General features: G+C 43.2%; 1 protein-coding gene and 1 long non-coding RNA gene across 2 annotated transcripts; one reads left to right on the forward strand and one right to left on the reverse strand.

The window, feature by feature from the left end:
• Positions 1-967: 967 nt before the first annotated feature.
• glud1b (glutamate dehydrogenase 1b) lies at positions 968-20764 on the forward strand. Its single transcript, XM_071523956.1, has 13 exons — positions 968-1572; positions 6579-6659; positions 6860-6915; positions 7852-7915; positions 9741-9835; positions 11271-11450; positions 13376-13513; positions 13834-13971; positions 14143-14223; positions 14907-15030; positions 18667-18758; positions 19227-19289; positions 19638-20764. Exons 1-13 carry the CDS (start codon positions 1176-1178, stop codon positions 19755-19757), a joined length of 1629 nt encoding a protein of 542 aa, XP_071380057.1. The 5' UTR covers positions 968-1175; the 3' UTR covers positions 19758-20764.
• LOC139647996 (uncharacterized) lies at positions 15186-16631 on the reverse strand. The gene is made up of 3 exons (XR_011695556.1): positions 16534-16631; positions 16066-16193; positions 15186-15979 (listed from the first exon to the last, which is right to left on the reverse strand). It is a non-coding gene; the product is annotated as an uncharacterized lncRNA (long non-coding RNA).
• Positions 20765-22259: the final 1495 nt, after the last annotated feature.

A 22259-nucleotide genomic window follows, 5' to 3' on the forward strand; every position in this document is an offset into this window, starting at 1 on the left:
AAGTAAATACAGTATATTTGGCATAATTAACATTGCATTCATTTAAGTGTCTCTCATTCATCTACACCTATTCTCAATGTCATCAGTTAAAGGATAAGTTCAAGCTTGTTTATTTATATAGCCCTTTATCACAAGCATGTCTCAAAGGACTGTACAGAGAATGAGCCTAACTAGGTCTAACTGATTAACAATCAACCAGAACGATAAACATCAGGAAGAACAAGACACACAAAAACAGATTATAGGAAGACATAACAGCCTACAAATTCTACCCTACCCTATGCACTGCATACAAGGAAGGCTGGTGGTGCCTTGAAAAATGTCTCCCATGAAAAAACCTTGTTAGGAAAAAAACATGGAAGAAACCTTGGGCAGGCCATGTCACTGAGGGATCCCCCACCAGGGCGGCTGAGGGTGCAACAGGTGCCGGGAAAGACAGTGACAAGAACATGGGCAATGACAATGACAAGAGTAAAACAGAAAAACAGAGATAGAAAGTCATGTCATTTTCATGTGATGTCCAGATAGTTCTTTGGCCTGAATGTGGACCAACTCTTGGTCAAACCACCTTAAATCAAAGAAAATACATTATTTTATGTTAGGTTAAATGATGATAACTTTGACCAAATTTTTTAAACATGCTGCGATTGCCCTATGCCTCCCATTAGCGTAGTCTAATTTTTGCTAGTGTTTCACTTGGGTCTTAGACTGACTCTCAGGCCAAAGAAACATCTGAACATGAAAACACTACATGAAAATATCCGGAATTAGAACCCCGTTTCTGCCTGAATGTAATTTATTTCGTTTCATTTAATATAGTATATCTCTCATCGTCAGTCGATTTGCTATAAGCTTCATGAAGCAACCCGAGCCACAATTTCAAAATTGGTGCAAACTCGGGAGCGCGCGCTGTCTACTGCTTCCCGCGGGCGCGCGCTCCGGGTCCTCCTCCTCCGCGTGCATCCAGAGAAGCCCACTACCGCTGTGACTCGTGCTGCCTTTTAAAGCAAACGGACACAGTATGCCATTCCCTAGTCAGCCAGAGGACGGGACACAGTGAGGAGCTGCTGTGTCGCTCACTTTTACCCCCTCTCCTGTTGTCACCCCATTGTCTTTGTTATTTAGTTGCCTTTTTATTAGTTCGTTACACGGTTAGCTAGTTAGCCCCTTCAGTCATGTACCGCTATTTCGGGGAGCTGCTCACCCGCTCTGCGGGTAGTGCCCTGGCCTCGGGTTGCGTGGACTCCGCTCTCCCGGTGTCCTCGTCTCTGATGCGGGTCCGTCGCTATGCTGACGCAGCGGACCAACCTGACGACCCCAACTTCTTCAGGATGGTCGAGGGCTTCTTCGACCGCGGCGCTGCCATCGTGGAGGACAAGCTGGTGGAGGATCTGAAGACCAGGGAGAGTCCCGAGCAGAAGAGGAACCGTGTGCGGGGCATCCTGCGCATCATCAAGCCCTGTAACCACGTCTTGAGCGTCTCTTTCCCCATCAAGAGGGATAACGGAGAGTGGGAGGTGGTGGAGGGATACCGGGCCCAGCACAGCCAGCACAGGACACCCTGCAAAGGGGGTAAGAAAGAGCCGAGCCATATCGACTGGGTCCTTTGACAGCTAGCTCTAGCAAGCTACTTAGCATTAGTTAGCAGCAACCACTAGCTCAAAACACACAGCAGGCTGTCGCCACTGGTCAACAGCTGCTGTTCTGGATTTGCACATAGCTTCACTGACACTGGTTGTGTTTATAATCGTATCATACATCTGAGCGGTTGTAACGCCACTGCTGCCGTTATTTGTCCTATTTGCTTCCTGTGTTTTCAAAGAGTGTCCTGATCATGTGAGATTTTTAGGTGCAGTCTCCATTGACCTTCCTGCACACCTGTGGCTGTACTGTAGTGTGTTAGCTTGCAGGCTAGCAGTATGCTAGCTGTCAAGTTGTAGCAGCCTCCTGTCATAGTGGTCTCAGTTGTTGGCTAGCTGGATAGGCTACAGCTATCAAACATTCATATTATATCTTTTATGTAATCCTGCTAGCCCAAGTAGACAGTTTATGATAGTAAAATGCTAAACTGACCAGTGGTTTGCTTTGGTTCAAAACTGGATGCACCCATTATCACTTGTTGGCCCTTTATAACAGATCAGGACTACTCTAGCACTCTGTCAGATGTGTGTGATGGAGAAAGCAGGCATGGAGGCATCAGGTGTTATTTCATTAGGCAGTCAATTCCCTGACATCTCTATTCGCTACATGTGCTACACAAAACTCGTGTTGACCCTTCTAGGCCTATTGCTTATGCACTGCTTTGTCAGGTGATACATGCATACAGGCTGGTTAGGCAAGAAAAAAGTGCAGGCCAGACACACAGTACAGTCTTCTCTCATCCTATGGCCACTTATAAGAAGTATTAGTGAGTTGAAATAACTGCTTTTAAGTGCTTCATGTGTAATGGGTGGTGTCAGCCTTGGTCAGAGCATGATATGTGACAGAGTGACATTTGCTCTTTGGTTCAAAGTTCAAGGTTCAATGCAGGGGCATTATGGGCTAGTGCAGCGGTGCACTCTGGGTAACTTGTGAATAGGAGGATATGATGTATAGAGAGGCAGGAGGGGTGAGGTCTAGGGGAGGGGGTGGTTATGTATCCAGGCACTCCTATTCGTCAGCAGTGTGACAGGTGGGGGAGGGTACTGAGGAGAGGAGGGGGAACCAGAGGTATTCTCTGTAGAAAGAGACATGCCATTCAGTCAGTCACGCAGTCAAAGGGCATGTTTGAACGGCGTGGAGTGGACATTGGCCCGGTGTGAATACTGTGAAACCTTTCCATTGCACCTGCTTAATGTAGTTAATGTAGGCCTATTCTGGGGAGGCATTTTTCTGTTCATGCTTTCTGCATGGTGTTTGTGCACTATGCTGTATATACACATCAATTGGAAAAAAGGAATGGACATTGTTTCATATAGTCCAGTCATTAAACTGTCTGACAAGGTAGATAAGATGAGAATATATTATTTGATATCCCGATAAAACAAAAGGAGTGGGATTAAAATATAAATTTGGTATATTACAGCTTTCTCCCCAAACCATTTAACAGCTGGATCACTGCACCACATAATGAATTGGCAACATCACCATTTGAAACATCCAGTCAGTCACCAGTGAAAGATCTCTCCCAGCAGGCATATTGGTAATATCAATAACATTAATAGCAGAGTCTCAGTGACACTATCCATATTGTATAAGCCCAGGGAGAGCATCACCTCAATCTGTTGCTAAATCCCTGCCCAGCAAGCCAATATCAATCCTCTATCCTACTGATTGGCCTATATCAAATAGCATCCTCTCCCATGCTGCCTGAGCTAGACCTAAGGTAGCCTACTGCTGACCGGTGGTTACAAAGACAGGCTGCTCAAAGCATAGTGAGTTTTCATTCATTTAGTCTACATGTAGTGGCACTCCACAGCTGGAAAATTGCCCCCACAGCTACATTGAAAATTAATCATCTGGAATTGCTCTGCCCACCTACTGTAATTGAAATGAGAAATGCAATTACAGAAAAATTACATATAATTATCTAAATAACACAGCACCCACTGGAACTGATCCTCCATTGGGCCACGAGCACACCCCACATCTAGAAAAAACATAATAACAATATATTAACTACAGAGTGACCATTGACCAACCATCTATAAACTGGCTTAATACGCCCCTCATGGTAAACTCCTGGATAACAGGGGGGCATGGGGGGATAAAGAGCTATTATTTTCCAGTGGGTTTAATCATTGATACAGCGCATAGACCCTTGGCCATGCTCAGATCAGGGTAAATTACAAAGTGCAAAGGCTGTTCTTGTGTGTGCTGGTAGTGCTTGTACACCCCTTTTTAGAACCACACAGAGCAACAGCTGCTGGGCTGGCCCACACTGCTCTCTACCGATAGAGAGCTTCTTAACATAGGAACATTGTGTGTGTGTGTGTGTGTGTGTGTGCGCGCGCACGCGCGCGTCCGCAATTGACACACTGTAAAACAGTGCAAGATCCTCAAGTTCTGTTTAGTCTGCTAAATCATCAACATCCTTCTCCTTTCATGCAGAAGTGAGATTAAATCTGTGGTACAGACAGTCATGGGGGATGTTACATATCACTGTTCTTGGGTGCAAACCTTGTATTTCCAAAATGTCAACTTTTCAGGAACTATGGAAAACAGCCTTGTGTTTTGGCTTGATGAAAATACATTTTTCAGTTTATCCAATGGGTTTTGAAAGGGTTCCATAAGCCCAGCGTTCATATAACTTTTTCAACCCATAGAGGGCCACACATTGTTATGAGGTTTTCACTCGACAACGACGTCATATCGTATTTCCTGTAATGATGGGAACTGGTCATGGTTTCATTCTCAATCCAGTCAGTGCTTGTATGACTTTTGTGTTGTGCTTTATTTAGGCTGTGTGTTTGCACATCACGTGTGCGGCAGTGTGTCAAATACCATTGCATAGTCTGGGAGGGTCACCCCTCTTAAAAGCTGCCAACTGGCTGAAAGCAATTCAGTAGTATTGATGTCAGTGGAATTTCAGTGTCACATGGTCTAAATGCTGTTGCAGAGTACTTTTCACCACAACAAAAATAATTTCTGGACAGCTTTTCTTGCCATTGAATAAGGTGAGTGGGCCATAAAACCCAGGGCAACGACACCCTGCCTATAACTATTTCATATACATTTATTTGAATGGAGAGTTTTAGTGTTATTTAGCCTTAATGTTTTTTGAGAGGCCTTAACCACCCCTAGAAGAGAAGCAGTGTAGGGCAAACACTACAGTATGGAGTCAGTCTGCTCCATTTTTTTCCAACATCTTTTTGCACTTGCAACAAATAGAAGTAGCAATGGGCTATTAAAACAGAGTTACAAAGTGCTTTAAAGAAATACAAATGTGAGCACAAAATAAAAACCTGAACCAAGAATGAAGAAAAATAAATAAAATGCTAAAGTGCAAATGCACAGAATAATTGACACAAGAATTAAAACCAATTGCTCAAATAAAAGCCTAAAAAAGTGCATTTTTAAAAGGAGGGCAGAGAGTTGGCGGGTCTTTCCAGAGCCGAGGGGCCCTGATGGAGAAAGCGCCATCACCCTTGATCTTCAGCCTAGTGCTGAAATAAAACTTCTCTGAGTTTCAGCGTGGGCGCAGTTTATTTAATCACAACCCGCCTTCCATTTCAGAGGAATGTGTTTACAGATATGTTTTGCTCCTTGTGCTGCGGTGGGCAGTGTGGGCGATGATTGGATGGGGGATGGGAGACGGGAGGTGGGAGGTATCTAATGAACCAGATAGGCTAGTTTTTGTTCAGCGAGCCCATGATTCTCCTATGTAGCCCCAAGTGAACTCAGCTGAGCTTGGGATAAATGGATAGAGAGAGAGAGAGAATCACAGCAGCACACAATGAAAGATAGAACTTTATATGTTGATGTTTGGTCTTCGTCTAGCTCTCCCTTATCATGTTATTCCAGATGGCAGCAATTACGGACTAGGGATTGAAGCCACTGAAATACTGCAAACAGGAGTAGGTGGGCACTGAATGGATGTCATTTAGTGTAGCTGACATCACACCTCAGAGTAGTCAAGTGGGTGGGCTTGTGCGTCTGCTTCCTGTATCTTTGGCTCTGACCCAAGTGGCTTTTATAATAGAATTGCAATCGGACACGCGTGGTCGTGCGCGCTCACACCCACACACACACACACACACACACACACACACACACACACACACACACACACAGAGCTTTTGTCCGCTAAAACAAGCAGCTGCAGTCTCCTCTTTGGCCTGCATGCCCTTGGGTTTCTCTGTGTAAGCTAACTCTGGATGAGCTATATTTGATAGTGACACACACACACACACACACTGTGCTGGTGGGATGGAGTAGCGTGACTTGGGCAGCCTGGCTGGACAGGCAGACTGCTGTATGGTCTCAGTTAGCGTTGAAGACAGGATGGCCGTGTCAGGACATATGTTGCCGTGGTGACGGCAATACACCCCAGAAAGCAGGAAGGAATGGCCGCTGATCAGAGGCTGGGGTCAGATTGGAGGGCTGGGATTGGCTCGCTCATCTCCACCCGCCCATCACTATGACCGTGACTGCCAGAAGCGATCACTGATCTCTGACCTGTTAGTGTGGTCTTCTGTTGTTGTGGAGGACATACACTCTGACAGTCTAGACTCTTTGTACGCAGCTAGGTTTGCAGTTAAACACAGCACTCCATCTTGGCTATTGATTTTCTTTGTCCAATGTTGAGTTGCACTTGTAGGGGAAACAGTTTATGTATAAGCTAATAGTTTCCCTGTGTTGCAGTCCAGCCACTTAACAGACTGACAGCAGGCCCTAAACGAACTGAAGAACCAATATACAAGGCACTTGAACCCACATTCTAGCATTTGAAAACAACAACACGTGTTAATATCCATCCACCAGCCACTTTACAAGGATGACTTTGTGCTTGTGACCTAATTAATTATGTGCTTCCAGTTAGTTATTCTATGTAGGGTGGCCTAGTTGTTAACTGACCTCTGTTTGTCTGTTTCCTTCAGGTATCCGTTACAGTACAGATGTGTCTGTGGATGAGGTGAAAGCCCTGGCCTCTCTGATGACCTACAAGTGTGCTGTGGTCGGTAGGTATTAGGGTTTAATCCCCCCACAAAGCCTCCTATTGGTTGTCCCCTTTTCTCCATCTATTTAATTGTACACGTTGTACATTTTTCAAGTATTTTTCAGGATATTGGATTGTTTGCCAGTGTCATGCATGTTTAATGCATGCTCTTAGTGCGTGTTGCTAATCCCATGGTTTTTAAAATGTATTCTTCCCCTCCAGATGTGCCATTTGGGGGAGCCAAAGCTGGAGTCAAGATCAACCCCAGGAATTACTCTGTGAGTCTTATAATGTCAGCCCCCCTCCCCCACACACACGCACATATGTGTAGATGCACGCACATGTTAAACTGTGGGCCGGCAGTAAAGGGAGAACGTAACGGCTTGGTTCACAGGATGCTGTACTCTCAACTGCTTTCTTCTCATCACATAGAGGATCAATTTCTTTCTCTCACACACACACACACACACACATGCACTATGGATCTTTTCCATCTCGCTAGAAGGCAAAGGATACGGCTGCAGAATCTCATCCTTTCATTTTGTCTTCTTTTTTTTTCCTCGACTCTTCAACTCTCGAGAGGAGAGAAATGAATTGAGTGAGAGTGGAAGAGAGTAATAGAGTAATAAAAGAGACAGAGATGGGGAGGGAGATAGAGAAAGAAAGGCCTATTTATATTTGGCAGTGAAGCAGATAATTTCATCTTTAGATGTTTCTCCAGAATGACTTTTGATTTCAGGGGTAAATGAATAGCTGACCAGATGTATGTGATTTAATGGACTGAGTGAGCTTTTTATTTTGTGTTTTTAAGTGTTGATTGTTTTATATAACCAGCAGTTCCCACTTTTTATGGGCTTACAAGATGTGGGTTGTAGTTAGTGTATCAATGGATACTGTGAGGTGAACAGATTTAATGGTCATTGGGTATTGCCTCTGTGCCTAGAACTAGAATTGGCTGTCATAAACTTTGCAGTTTTTTCCAAGGTGTTTGAAACATGTAAGCTAAACAAATAATAAATTCAGCCACACTTTCAAAGGAAAGTGTTGGTTTATATGCGGTAGAAACTCTTAACCTTTCTCTTTCATCTAGCCTCTTCTTTCCCACATATCTTTCCACGCTATACCTTTAATGTACCGTGCATGTCTTATTACAGCGGTCTGTAACCAAGGTGACAATATTTTTTTTCTTTATCTCTACTTTCTCTGTTTCCTAGGATAATGAGCTAGAGAAGATCACCAGGAGATTCACGATTGAGCTGGCCAAGAAGGGCTTCATCGGTGAGTTTGGTTTTCTGTGTGTATAGGAGTTTAAAAAATGAATATATTACTCATTACTCAACAATTTCAAAGGTAGCGTTATTACCTATTACTCACTGGGGGCAGGAATTTTACTTGGTATCACTTTACATTCCCCAAATTTGGCATATGCATTTTCTCTTCCCTACAGAAATTATTATTATTATTACCTCACCTGTGTGCTTTTGTGTGAGTGATCAAATAGTGTAATTCCAATGTTCTTGTCATCTTTTCCTTCAATAAAATCACTGTCGTGGGAATACTTCCACCCAGAGAAAGGAAAGGGGGTGAGGGAGGGAGACGACTAATTATGACAAAAACAAACCAGGGGATGAGGATGGGAATAATTTGGGGATAATTCAACTTCAATCTGATGTTAAGACATAGATCGGATTTTGATGCATCTCACCACTGCCTTCTAGCATTTTCAACATCACACTAATTGGACCAAAGGGGGCGCTAGAATTACCACTCTAATTACAGTTGTCACTGATTGGCCTAGAGGGGGACTGCATCATTCGTGGGGGATGATATGTTTACTGTTGCCTTGTTTGATTGGTAAACATAAACATATTAGGGCTGAGCGATATATCAATATTATATCGATATTGTGATATGAGACTAGATATCGTCTTAGATTTTGGATATTGTAATATCGTGATATGGCATAAGTGTTGTCTTTTCCTGGTTTTAAAGGCTGCATTACAATAAAGTGATGTAATTTTCTGAACTTACCAGACTGTTCTAAAACAGGGAAGGAAACCCTGTCTTTGCATTTTATTTTGATCACAGTCTTGTTTTAATGAAAGTGCTTGTGACATCTCACATGTGGCTTTGACTTACAACTGAACATTTAGCCTACTTCGTAGAAAATACCGAGATATATATCGTGTATCGCCATTCAGCCTAAAAATACAGAGATATGATTTTTGGTCCATATCGCCCAGCCCTAAAACATATTATTATTACTGAAATTGAAATGGTAATTTGTTACACTACACTACATATAACATGTTTCTACTCAACTAGGTTGTACAAGGCCACACACCCTTGTTAGTTTGATGTCCATACACTGGTTCAGCAGGCTAACAGCCCCTATAGAGCCAGTCTGTTCCCCTATGACTAGATGTATGTTCATGTTTGGAATGTGTTCAATTCAAACACAGGAGAGAGAGAGAGAGAGAGAGAGAGAGAGATATGACACTGTTTGCTGTGTGCTTGTAGACACCAGTGGTTGTGTATATTGGTGGGGTGGTATCCATGGGCCTTCAATAATGAATTTATATAATCCCTTGAGGCAAAACAGTACACGCTTGCACACTTCACTGCCCTATTCTGTGGGTGTGTATTTTGTGTGCAACGCTAATATAGTTAGACTGCCCCTATTGAGAAATTCAGTCATCCTTTTCTCCCTCTCCTCCCTTCTCGTCCGTCTCACTTCACCCATCCCCCACCCCTCTCGCTGTCTAGTTCTGTTTTTGGACCCTGTCCTAAGATACGGGGCCCTGCAGGGCACATGTATATATGACACAAGGGTACAGAGTGTGGCATTCACATTCCTCTGTCAGTATTGCTTATGTTGATTCAAACTTTCAGGATCAGCAGCAGTATCTCCCTGTCTGGACTCTATCTTGTTTGTAATATTATATGAAAAAAATGACTGTGTTTATTTGTGCTGTCTCGTGCACAATGTAAAGTATGCATAGGCACTTGCATTCCTGCACTGCGGCTGGCAGGCTATAATAAACCTTCACCTCTCTCTCCCACTTCTCCCTCCTTCCTTCTTCCACCCGTCTTTCCTCACCAGGGCCTGGCATCGATGTCCCAGCCCCAGACATGAGCACAGGAGAGAGGGAAATGTCCTGGATCGCAGACACGTACGCCAATACCATTGCGCACACTGTGAGTTCTCAGACGTACCCACCCAAGACAGCCTGTCTGATGGGGAATTTCAAATTTTTTGGCCATGACCAGATCTTTCCATCTGCCTGGCCCTCAGTTCATTCCCTTCCCTCCAGATCCTGCAGACATTTCTCCTCTCTTAGTCACCAGAGCAGATTTGTCCGGACTGAGGCCTGTGTGTGTTTGTGTTGGGGCGCTATCAGTTAATCATTCTCCTATCAAAACCTGTCAAACAGGGCTTATTTGAGCAAAGCTCGAAAAATATTTACTTGTGTGTGTGTGAGTGTGCACGTATGTGTGCGTATACCTTAGTGTATATTGCAGGTGTCATAGTCCTTGCTGTCAGTGGTCAGGTGATGGGAGATTGGGCCACAGGGTGTATATGTGGTCACTGGTCACAACAACACACACACACACACACACACACACACACACACACACATCCCGTAGTTTACCAGCCAAAATAGTAAATATAAATTTTTTTTTAATAAGAAATATGTCACCCCACCCATTTTCAGTGCTATTCCTATAGAATCAAAGATGTTGTATGAATCATTCAGTGAAGAGATGAGCAGATTCTGACTGTTAATTTAAAACTTGCTCATTCGTGTTTGCAATCTGCTAGCTAAGTTTCAACTAAGGTTAGGCTAGTTAACCATCCAGGCAGCAGAGAACCAGAAGTTCAGACACTACTGCTTTGTGTATAGCCAGCGCAACAGGCAGCCAATTAGGAGTCTGTTTGATACAGAGCCATTGTTTTGCTGTAATTTGATTGGCTCACTGTCAGAGGGAGAGCGCAGTGGTCAGCAGGGACAAACCGGCGTAGACCAAAGACTTTATATAACTGAGGAATTAAAATATTATCGTCTCTAAGAGTTACCATCCAGTGTGGCAGGTGACCCTTGATTTATCCGCCAAAGACAAATTTTACTGGAATTTGGGGCTTGCCGGGTGTTAATTTCCAATCCGCTCCCCTTCACTTTCCATCATGCTCATTCTCCCTCTCTCCTCCTCTTGTCTCTCATCCTCTGTCACCTTATCCAGCCATGCGTCCTTTGTCCCAGAAACTACTGGCAGGGCTTTGGAGTGGGTGACACATTCCTGCCCTGGGTAGCAGAGCATTCTGGGTAGTGGGTACCGTAGTTCAGTCGGCTAGTCCCCAAGTGCCTTTTATAACAGCTGAGAAAAATCTCTGCTTCTGCCTGCCACACTACCTGGCACAGTGGCACTGCACAACCTCTTCTGTGTGTGATCTGATCTTGTGTGTGTGTGTGTGTGTGTGTGTGTGTGTGTGTGTGTGTGTGTGTGTGTGTGTGTGTGTGTGTGTGTGTGTGTGTGTGTGTGTGTGTGTGTGTGTGTGTGTGTGTGTGTGTGTGTGTGTGTGTGTGTGTGTGTGTGTGTGTGTGTGTGTGTGTGTGTGTGTGTGTGTGTGTAGGACATCAATGCCCACGCGTGTGTGACGGGGAAGCCCATCAGCCAGGGCGGCATCCACGGGCGTATCTCGGCCACCGGTCGCGGAGTTTTCCACGGCATCGAGAACTTCATCCATGAGGCATCCTACATGAGCATGCTGGGCCTGACCCCCGGCTTCCAGGACAAGACCTTCGTTATCCAGGTACACACACACGCACACACATGACCTGCACAGAAAGATGCAGAGCCTAGTTTTATTCATCGGGAAGATCAGGCTGAAGTCCCATGCACTGCACATAGTCACGCTCAGACACACAGGATTTAAGTGTTTGTTTGAAATGACGCAGGGTTTTAGAGCCGTGCCTCAATCAGACTCTGCCATCTGGTTTAGTCCGGTCCTGATCTCCTCCTACCAGGCAGACAGCAGCGAACTGAAAGAGTTCCCTTCTTTCTCCATGGGAGATGACTCAGGAGGAGAGTGGGACAAATTAACAGCCTTGTAGGAGAAATTAACTTGCTCTTCTCCTCTGGTTTATGTGTGTGTGCGTGTGCAAGTGTGTTCTTGTACTTCTATCCTTGTGAAAACCAGTTTGAGTTTTACACCTTCAAAGTCAAGTCAAAATGTCTTTAGAAGTTATTAAAGGTCTTTAGAAGTTATTAAAGGACAACACTGATTTAGACAGTTTAAGTTATAAAGATAGAAGTGTGTGTGTGTGTGTGTGTGTGTGTGTGTGTGTGTGTGGGTGGGGATAACAGGTCAAAGAGCAGTTTTCTTTAGAAGTATCAGTTCCCTTTGTCACACAGGAGCGCCTCACGTTTCCTAGACACACACAGACGCACACGTCCTTGCCCCTAAGCTTTGGCCTTGGCCTTTTTCTTGGAAGGCTTTCTATAATTATCGCTTTTTCATGACAACTTGGTATTCTTATTTAGTAAGCCTGCATGTTTATCTGCATCTCACTCAACAATGTTGCTGTTAGGACAACTGCAGTCTAGCTAACAAACAGACACAAACAAGGGGATGTGCTTCTATTTGTTCCCCTTCATGATGGCTGACGCACATCACACCCACATCCAACCTTCCCTGTCCGTATAGAGACATCTGGACTGACAGATTAAATTACTTCCATCAAAAAACAATAAAGAAACAGTAAGAGATAATGATGTATGTAGAATGGGTATTGGAGTGAAGGATAATGGGTAAGAGAAAGGGGTTGGGCAGGGGGGTCAGTGATGAGGTAAAGAAATGCTTAGGGGTGACGACAGCTGAAACATGACGTGGATGTTCAAAGAGCTAATCCCTGTGTGTGTCTGTGTGTGTGTTTGGGGATTATGTGGTGGTGTGATTAGATTTTCTTGGAGATTGAGTGAATATTGAGATCAAGCAGAGAGCAGATCTTCAGTATGATGTGAGGATCAACGAAAGCCTGTTGTTAGGCCCCTACTGTTAAGCACAGTTCTTTTGGATCTATTATTAAGGATGTGTATTGGCAAAACATTTATCATTGTTATCCTCTTCTTATGCAATTCTCACTGCTTAAATCCCAACCAAATTAACCAACAAACCGGAGCAGTGATACACTTTAATAGTAACACGTTTTGGATTGTAACTGAGCAACAGAAGGATTTTCCTCAGCCAGCTCCCATCTCACCCATCTGTGTCAGTGTCCCACTCTCTTTCTCACCCACATTTACACAGAATAGTTTAATCAAACACATGGCAGCTGTCAGAGATGACATATGAGGGTATGGCGTATTAGCACCAGTGGCTACTTTGCTGCAGATGTAGTAACCGAAGCTGGCCACATGATGGCACCAGAGTATGTAGTCTCATTGAGTTGACCCTCAGTAGATACTCTACGTATGAGTATTACATGATTTAACATTTGAAAGGAACATTTATGAGTGACATTATTTAATGTTTTCACAAGGCAAACTGACATTATTTAGCAAGGCAAAGTGATTTGGATGACAACATTCAGAGCATCAGCAACACTGGCGATCATGGTGATGTTTGTCAGTGGCGATGATAACCAATTTCCCCTCGGGGATCAATAAAGTATTTCTGATTCTGATTCTGAATACCAATTGTTCATATTGAATACACCCCAATGTGTATTTTCCCAGGGCTTTGGTAATGTGGGTCTCCACTCCATGAGGTACCTGCACAGGTTTGGGGCCAAGTGTGTGGGCATCGGTGAGATCGACGGGGCCATCTACAACCCAGAGGGCATCGACCCCAAACAGCTGGAGGACTACAAACTGGTACCAGCACAGCTCTCTGCTCCTCACTCCCATCTCTTATCTTTTCACAGTTGTCACTCACAGTTTCTCTCTCCCTCCACCTGTATACAATGACAGTCACTCTCTTTTGTTTTCCATTCCAAAAATGCATTTGTTTTCCCACTTTCCCTCACTTTGATGCCTCTTCCCTTGACTTGTTCTTGCTTACACTATCGCTCCCACACGATACTCTCTCCTTCCTGATGTCCTCTTTTCTCTACATTTTACCCGCGCTGAAATGCTGAATGCTGATTGTTCTCGTGTGTGTGTGCGTGTGCGTGTGCGTGTGCGTGTGTGTGCAGCAACACGGCACCATCGTGGGCTTCCCAGGGGCCAAGCCTTATGAAGGGAACATTTTGGAAGCCGACTGCCACATCCTGATCCCTGCCGCCGGAGAGAAGCAGCTCACGCGTATCAATGCCCCGAGGATTAAGGCCAAGGTAGACACTCTCCCTCTAATTTACCCACAAGGCTGTGGTTTAGGTCTTTAGTTGGATCCATGATATCTTGGATAGGGTACCTCCTTTTTTCAAAGTGGTACACTGATATAGTTATTCTGTTAATCTAGTCATAGTCATGCAACGGGTGTGTTTGTGTTTTGTTTGTTCCAGATCATTGCCGAGGGTGCCAACGGTCCCACCACCCCAGATGCTGACAAGATCTTCCTGGACAACAATGTCATGGTTATTCCTGTAAGAACACACACACATACACAAACACACTCACACACTCACACACACAAATGGAAATGGACATAGGCACAATGTTTCCATCCAAATATAAAGCAAACTTTTGAAATGTTTGAAAAAAAAAAAAAAAAGTGAAATTTGGTACGTTTGTGAATTAAAATGTGAATTGGGTTAGTTTCCTTCAGCTACATTAGAGGCATCATTAAATTGAGAGACGTTGTAACGGAGTCTGGTGAGACGTTCTCTCCATGAGTCTAGTAGCCTGCCAACTTTGCCAATAAACCAGCAAACAGCAAGAAGCTTGCACTGGCTTGAAACCGCAGGTCTGCAAATCACTTTTGCAACAATGCCACAACAATGCCCTGCAACACATGTAGCAAAATTGAAAGCACGCAGACAAAACAAAAACGTTTCCTGCCTCAAGCAAGGGTAAAAGCATTTTTTGTAATACCGAAATTTGATGTTACCATTCAGCCTTTCTTATTTGACACAGCATAATTTGCATAAAAATATTTGGTTGAAAACAGCTGTTGACACAGGAACAGACCCAGACACAGGAGCAGACAAAGGTTTGCAGTAGATGCATACATACACACACACATACACGCACATACACACACACATACACACACACACATACACAGCCAAGTGGCAGATGTGTGAGTGTGTGTTGGTCCGTCCTGCAGGACATGTACCTGAACGCTGGCGGTGTGACGGTGTCGTACTTTGAGTGGCTGAAGAACCTCAACCACGTCAGCTACGGAAGACTGACCTTCAAATATGAGAGGGACTCAAACTACCACCTGCTCAGTGAGTGCAAATCTGCTCTTTATCTCCTCCATAACCCGAGACGAGCGTCAGCCAGGGTCGAGTGGCACAGTCAGAAGACTTGTTTCATATCCACCTCAGTTCAGTATCAGTTCGAAATCTCTTCAGCGAAGAGAATAAACATTAACTTTTTTGGGAGTTTCAAGAATCATTCATTACATTTGCATCTTCACACAAATAAAAAATGTAGTCAACACAAGCTGAAATTGTCAAAGATTAACAGAACTCGACAAACTTATCATATTACAAATTGGAACAAAAAATCGAAATTGATTTTACAACCAAGTTTACAAACAAATACAAAAAGCAAAAATTGATTAGAAATTGTCAGCTATTTAAATGATACACTTGGTATATATCTTTTAATATGAAGTTTAGCAGGTTGTACTGAACTATTTTACTTATTTATCACATTATACTCTTGATTCGGGAGAGCATTTTTACATTTTTTTCCCTCTATTCCATTATATATTATATTCTTCTTTTCTATCCTCACGTGTTCACCAGACAATCTAGAGTTCTCCTCCTATTTCTTATCCTCTATTTTAAAATCCTCGATTTGTTTTTCTAGTTTTTGTGTTTCCAGTTGGTGTTTTAGCTCTGGAAATTTTTTCTCGAAGTCCTCCAAGTTTTTTCCTGTGCCCTGCAACACAACTTTTCCATTGTCATACACGCGTATGGAGCCTGCCTTAGTGTCGAGTTGATCGACCTGTTGGGTAGTTTGCTCAGTCTTAGGATAGCAAGCTTTTATTGTATCTATCCATTGGCTTGGATGCTCAGTGAAGAAAATGAGGTTGCATTTTGCACCATATCTGTTGGTATCATAGTAGAGCACCTCTTTATTCTTCATCAGGGTGTCGTTTTTGAATTGTTTCCCTCTGGAAGAACTCTTCTCCATGTTCTTAGGATAGTCAATGGGTTGAGCAGCCATCTATATAAACAGAAATAAAACCGTTTTTTGATTATATTGTTAGGCGGTACAAAGTATGAAGTATTACTCTTGCTGTGTTGTTTTACCTTGTATTTCTCTTGGTCTTGTGATGCTGTTATCTGTTTTAATCGGCGCGGAGGTATACACTCTGTAGGGCCAACAACTGTCTCCTGAAGGCCCAGTACAGATTGGCCCTCACTTTGAACGTGAATACCTGTGGTAGCACAGTATAGGATGCCATGTAATGGTGAGGGAATTCATCTAGCTTCTAACTACTTGTACTCCTAAGTGAATGTTACTTTGCAAGTCTAGAGTAACTAATAAAAACCTTCATCTGTCAGGCTTAGCAATACAGTTTTCCTGGCTATTTTACATCACTGAGGAGAAGCAAGTAGTCTCCTCAATGGAGGAAGAAATCTGCTAAGATAAGGTATTCTTTAAATGCAGGATTCAAATGTATTTAATTTACCTTTTAAGAGGAGTAAAAGCAGGTCTCAATAATATCATAATTCAGTCAACAAGAATTTGAGAGAGATAGAAAGAAGTAGTCTCACTGAATCTGTGTCAGATCAGGCAGCCTCGATGATGTTGCTGTGTAAATCTGGAGGGAATCGGTGCCAGCTGATGTAAGATCTCTGCTACAAGATTTTGGAACCCCCACTTTTGGAGAACATCCCACCCTTTTTATGTCTTCTCTTTTTCATTTACATACATTTGCTTACACCCAATCATTTTGCCCCAGAGCAAACAGCTTAACAGCCAATCACAAAACAGCAAAATCACTTGTCACCATATATGTATATTCCGTGACCACTACCAGCAACTTTTTGTAGGTTAATACAGTGCATTCAGTAGGTCTACAAAAACACATGAAAAGTACCACTTTTACCAGAGTTCCTTCCTCTTTTTGGCTCAGGTTTTAGGGAAAGTCCCAACTTGGTTAACTCCTCAGGTTTTGGCATGGTCTTTCACTTTCCTTTTCTAACCACACTCTGGTACTCGTACACTACCAGTCAAAAATTTGCTCAATAATTGGTCTATCTGTTGGAATGTGGTCAGTACGTCAATCCAGCTATTGCTGACGGAAAACACCTGTTTGTTTTGTACCTCAAGGCCGAAACTAGGAGTCTTCCTCCCTAATTCCTGTATCATGCTGTCCCTGATATGAGTGCTCTCTGCATGCAGTATTTGACTACAGCCTCTGTTTCTGGCAATAACAATCCCAAATATAGCCGCAAGCGGCAATGAACGGGGTCCAAGCAAAATTGTACAAGGATGAGAAACCTTAGCTTGCAGAGAATAGTGCCCTCATGTGACCAAGTGTCTCAAGACGTGGCAAGTTACATTCATTTTATAGAAGTATGACACCTTTTCACACTCATACAGTCACAAAGCTACACTTTGACTATTGGTTATTTGACCACCTCACATGGAAGTGAATTACATTGGTAGTTTTGGTGCCCTACCTGGGGGGTGAACTCACGACCCTTACCTCCGAAGGGAGCTGACATACACAGTGAGCCACCGAGTCACTGCCACTGTTGTTGTGTTTCTCACAGTACACCATGCGACCAATTTGCGTGGCTTTTGTTGCCTGAGTAGCGGCTGAGATAATGGACCTATCTGCCAAGTCTGGTTCTGTAGCTCTTACAGTTTCTGAGATCCAGATACTTTTAGGGCAGCAGTAGCGGAATCATACTAATGATAATAATGGTAATAATAATAATGATGATAATAATAATAATAATACTAACAATAATAATAATAATCTGACCAAAAACAACAGGGTTCCAGCACTGCGTGCTTGGACCCCTAATTATCTTGCTTGTTTGTGAGAAACTTACTGGCATGAGCTGGTAACAAAGAACTCTTTCTCTCTACTCTCTCCTCACTGTGCATAGTGCATGAGTACATGTATGTGTTCTGTCTGATCAAAGGAATGTGTTAATATGTTCTCCTTGATTATATTGATTAAGTATAGATTATGCATTGATTATAAAGATAACATAATTTTCTTCAACAAAGGTAATCAAACTTTAATTCAGAAGCACACTCATCTGCTAGGGTTTCCAAAGAATCAGTCTCTAGTTGCTTCCATTGCTTAATGTCTACACTTTCCTGCTCTGAGAGTTGTTCCAGATGTTTCCTTTTGTCATTTGTTTGGAGGAGCTCCACTTCCCCCCCCTTACTCCTTGCCCATCTGTGCCAGGAAGGACATACAGGCTATGGGAATACTATAATACAATAATATCCCCTTCTCCTCTGAGTTCAATGAAAAAAGCCAGTTATTTTCAGTTGAATATGTTTTGCCCACAAATATAGTTTCTGAGACAACAACAATATCATCACAGCTATTGTCAGTGCTGTATATTGTGTTCTCTGAAGGAGAGAACCCCAATCATTATTTCAACCTGGATTATTATATACGTTTTGTGAAGTCTGTGGTGCAGGGTGCTCTCTTGAGCCTTCCTTTTTGCTTTATATACTCTTTGTTCATATGAGATCAGTATCTTAAGAATTTCAGGTGATAAGGACAAGTAGGCTAGATGAATTATGAAGGTGTTGCATCAGCGGGGTGTGTTATTCATGCAGGAAGAACAGTAGATAGATCAAGAAATACTTCTAATATCTATTTTATTTCCTTTTGTTCTTTCCACCTAACTCTAACCACCTATTTTGTCTTCCAGTGTCTGTGCAGGAAAGTATGGAAAGGAAGTTTGGCAAGCAGGGAGGACCCATCCCGATCGTCCCCACCGCTGACTTCCAGGCCAGAGTTGCTGTGAGTCTCTCACACACGCACACACACACACACACACACACACACACACACACACACACACACACACACACACACACACACACACACACACACACACCGGAAGTTGGTCACATGATGTTTTTATATATAATTCTTTGGATTTGGTTTCACCTACTTTGGTGTCAAATGGATGAGGTTTCCCACAGAAGACTATACAAGAAGTGCCAGAAAGATTAAAGTTAAAGTATTTAAAAGCCTGCACCTCTCTGTGATTGACAGCTTTCCTAACACCTGTCACTTACTGTCCTGAAGCAGTAAACCCCACCCATCCCGTATTCCAAACAGGTTAAAACAAACACAAAGAATTATTAACAAAAACAGTCTGACACACACACATCTGCACGTACACATGCAGAATACACTTTTGCATTCCCTATAAACAGTGAAGTGGTGCTCTGTTTGCAAAATATTGATCTTTGTTCTATGCAGGGAGCCTCTGAGAAGGACATTGTCCACTCTGGGTTGGCCTACACCATGGAGAGATCTGCCCGGGTGAGTGAGCATGGATAAGACGGTCAGACTTGTTTTAGTGAGCAGGTGAATCTGAGGTGGATGACTCATAATAACACAGACTAACATTAAACCCAGCCCTCGCCTCCAGTCACACTGCTGTTTTTGTGTGCATGTACCATTGTAAACTGAGATGAGACATAGGAATTGCACTCCAGAAAGGCTGTAAATGCTCAGGTAGTGCAGTGTAATGTTCTGTACTTTTGTTCTTTCTTTGTCAAAGTGAATCTAAATGTGGTTTGTCTGGTTGAACAAAGGTTTTATAGAATGAAACGGCAAACTGTTTTTCCAGTGGTTTGACTGTTGTTTGCATTCTCTTCTGCCTCGCAGCAAATCATGCGCACAGCCAGCAAGTACAACCTGGGCCTGGACCTGCGGACGGCCGCCTATGTCAACGCCATCGAGAAGGTCTTCAAAGTCTACAACGAGGCGGGGCTCACCTTCACATAAACGGCCAATCACAGCCCACGTTCACCCACAAGCTCTCCCCCACCCTCCTGCTATTGATCACCTTTCTCCTGCTTCCTTATTGTCGTTTCCCAAACAGCCTTCAGAACATATAAGCGTTTACATTAGAGAAGCCCACCACTCTTTCACTCATGAGACACACACGCACACACGCACACACACACACACACACACACACTGAGACATTCTGCGGCTATCCTGGTATTTGTCCTATGTCCTGTGATATTTTTGCTGCCAACATATCAGTGTCGCTGTTTGAATATCAGTCCGTCCTTGTTTTTGCCTGAGATCTCATTGGAAAAAGACAACTGTCAGCTACATCCTGAGAGAGATTGAAAGACCCTGTCCTTCCCTCAGCCCCCATATTAACGTTCCTACTGGTACTGTACGGCAGCCATGTTGGGAGCCCCCTTTTGTGATCCTGGATGTATTTATGACCCTCCATGTTGCGGTTGTTTCAGTCGACAGCACTTCAGATGCCTTATCTCAGAAAGAGCCCCGCTCAGAAAGGGAGACGCCCAATTCAGTTGACTTTAATTGAAAGGGATATAGATTTAGCATCATGACAGTAAAAGAATAATATGAATATGTTGCTCTTGAGTTTGTGTCACACATGAAGGCCAGGCATCACATTGCCAAGGCTTAGGATTAGTATTAAAGTTGCCAGGGTTTAGGATTCCCAACAAGGTTTTTATCCAAGTTTGTTTAGATTCAAGGTTTTCACCAGTCATAGCTGCAACACGTCCCCCCCCCCCCCACCCTCCCACCTGGTCCTCCCTTCCTCCTCCCTGTCTCCACCCAAAGCAGCCTCTCCCCGACTCCTCCACTGGGAGAGGGGAGAAGGGAAGAGGAGAGATGGTCACTGTGACAGCTATTCTCCTGTTTAATTTTCTCCTAACCATCCAAGTCCTTACATGGAAATTACTTGGGGGGGCAAAAAAAATATTTGTATTGCCTTTTTTTTTGTTGAAAACCAATAAAATGTCAACAAAATGATTCAACAGCGTGTGGCTATTCAACATGAAGACTGATGAATCGTGGTTTATTTTCACACAATAACTTAACATAGGTGCTGTAACGGTGAACAAAATCTTTCAGTGCTGGGGGGGGGGGGGGGGGGGGGTTTCGCATGGTGTTCAGATGAGAATCATTAGAAGCTCACAAAGTCTAGTCTCCTTTCTTTTCAGCTTTTTCAGCTGAGTCCTTCACCACACCACCAGAGAGCACTGTCTGGGAGGGGATGCCTGGGAGAGAACACACACACACACACACACACACACACACACACACACACACAAATACAATGATGTGGTGGGAAATGGAAAAAGCAGCTACACTATGAACTCCAGTCAGTGGTCAACACAAGACAAACAACTGCCAATAAAAATAAAGGATAACTACCACATTTATACTTAGGGGTTAGTTTGTTTTCTGTAAAAGACCTTATATTTAGAGTCTCATACTATAATCCATGCATTGAATTTAGATGGAAAAGTCATGTTGGAGGTCAGTAAAGTGTGCCTCACAAATAAAATGGGTGGAAAATTTTGTTTAGTGAACACCTGAACACAGACCAAACCACCAAATCACCAATCAAGACCATATGTGGTGAACAGGAGAAATACATCACCTTTCTTCTTTTCTCCTTCCCCCACTAGCTTTTTCTTTGCTGCATCAGCTGGGAGACACAAAGGCATCATCACATATCCATTCAGGCAGATTGCTCTGTGTGCAATAGTACTGAATATATCAACAATAAAATAGTAGTGCACAAATGTAAAATTAAAGGTGAGCTGCCAAAGCACAAACAAAATTGTCAGTTTTTCTCATACTAGATTCTGTGTGGAAGGGGAACTAACCCAGCATGAGGAGTAGATGCATATTCAAGACCAAAATAAAGCAGATAAGCTTCTTCATTAAGCAGTTTAAAAGTCTGTCCAGCTCTGTATATGCACCTCCAGTTCAATCAATACTAATGGCCAGAAATGCTTTGCTTCAGTTTAACAAAGCTGAGAATTGTGAATATCTTACCTGTCTTCTTGTCATCATAAAGTGCTTCGTCCATGAAGTACATCTCCGCTGTGTGTTGTATCCTCTGTTGATACCTTGTGAGGTGAGAATGTCTAGTAGTGGTTGTGAGACAACGTGAGGGTGTGTGTTTGTGGGGAATGTTATATGAAGGTGGTAGAAGCCAGCCCACCACCACCACACACCCTCATCTGCATATATCAAAGCTTGGGGTTGCATGCACACACACACATACACACACACACAGTTTCTTTGTCTCTGAAAACACACATTCAAGCACAGAAACAGAAGTCTGCTCTGGGGATTCATCTGTGAAATTGGCCTGAGGATGCTAACTGAAGACACATGTATTCCATGCAAACACACATGAAACAGACACACACAGATCAACCCTGTGAATATGTGGGTATGAAATATGGAAGTATAATTAAAATTAAAATGGAAATAATTTCATTT

The sequence above is a fragment of the Centroberyx affinis genome, unplaced genomic scaffold, assembly GCF_046629955.1.
Source record: "Centroberyx affinis isolate AG114_WGS23_722 - 3 ecotype Tasmania unplaced genomic scaffold, CSIRO-AGI_Caff_v1 ptg001131l_1, whole genome shotgun sequence".
NCBI classification, from domain to species: Eukaryota; Metazoa; Chordata; class Actinopteri; order Beryciformes; family Berycidae; genus Centroberyx; species Centroberyx affinis.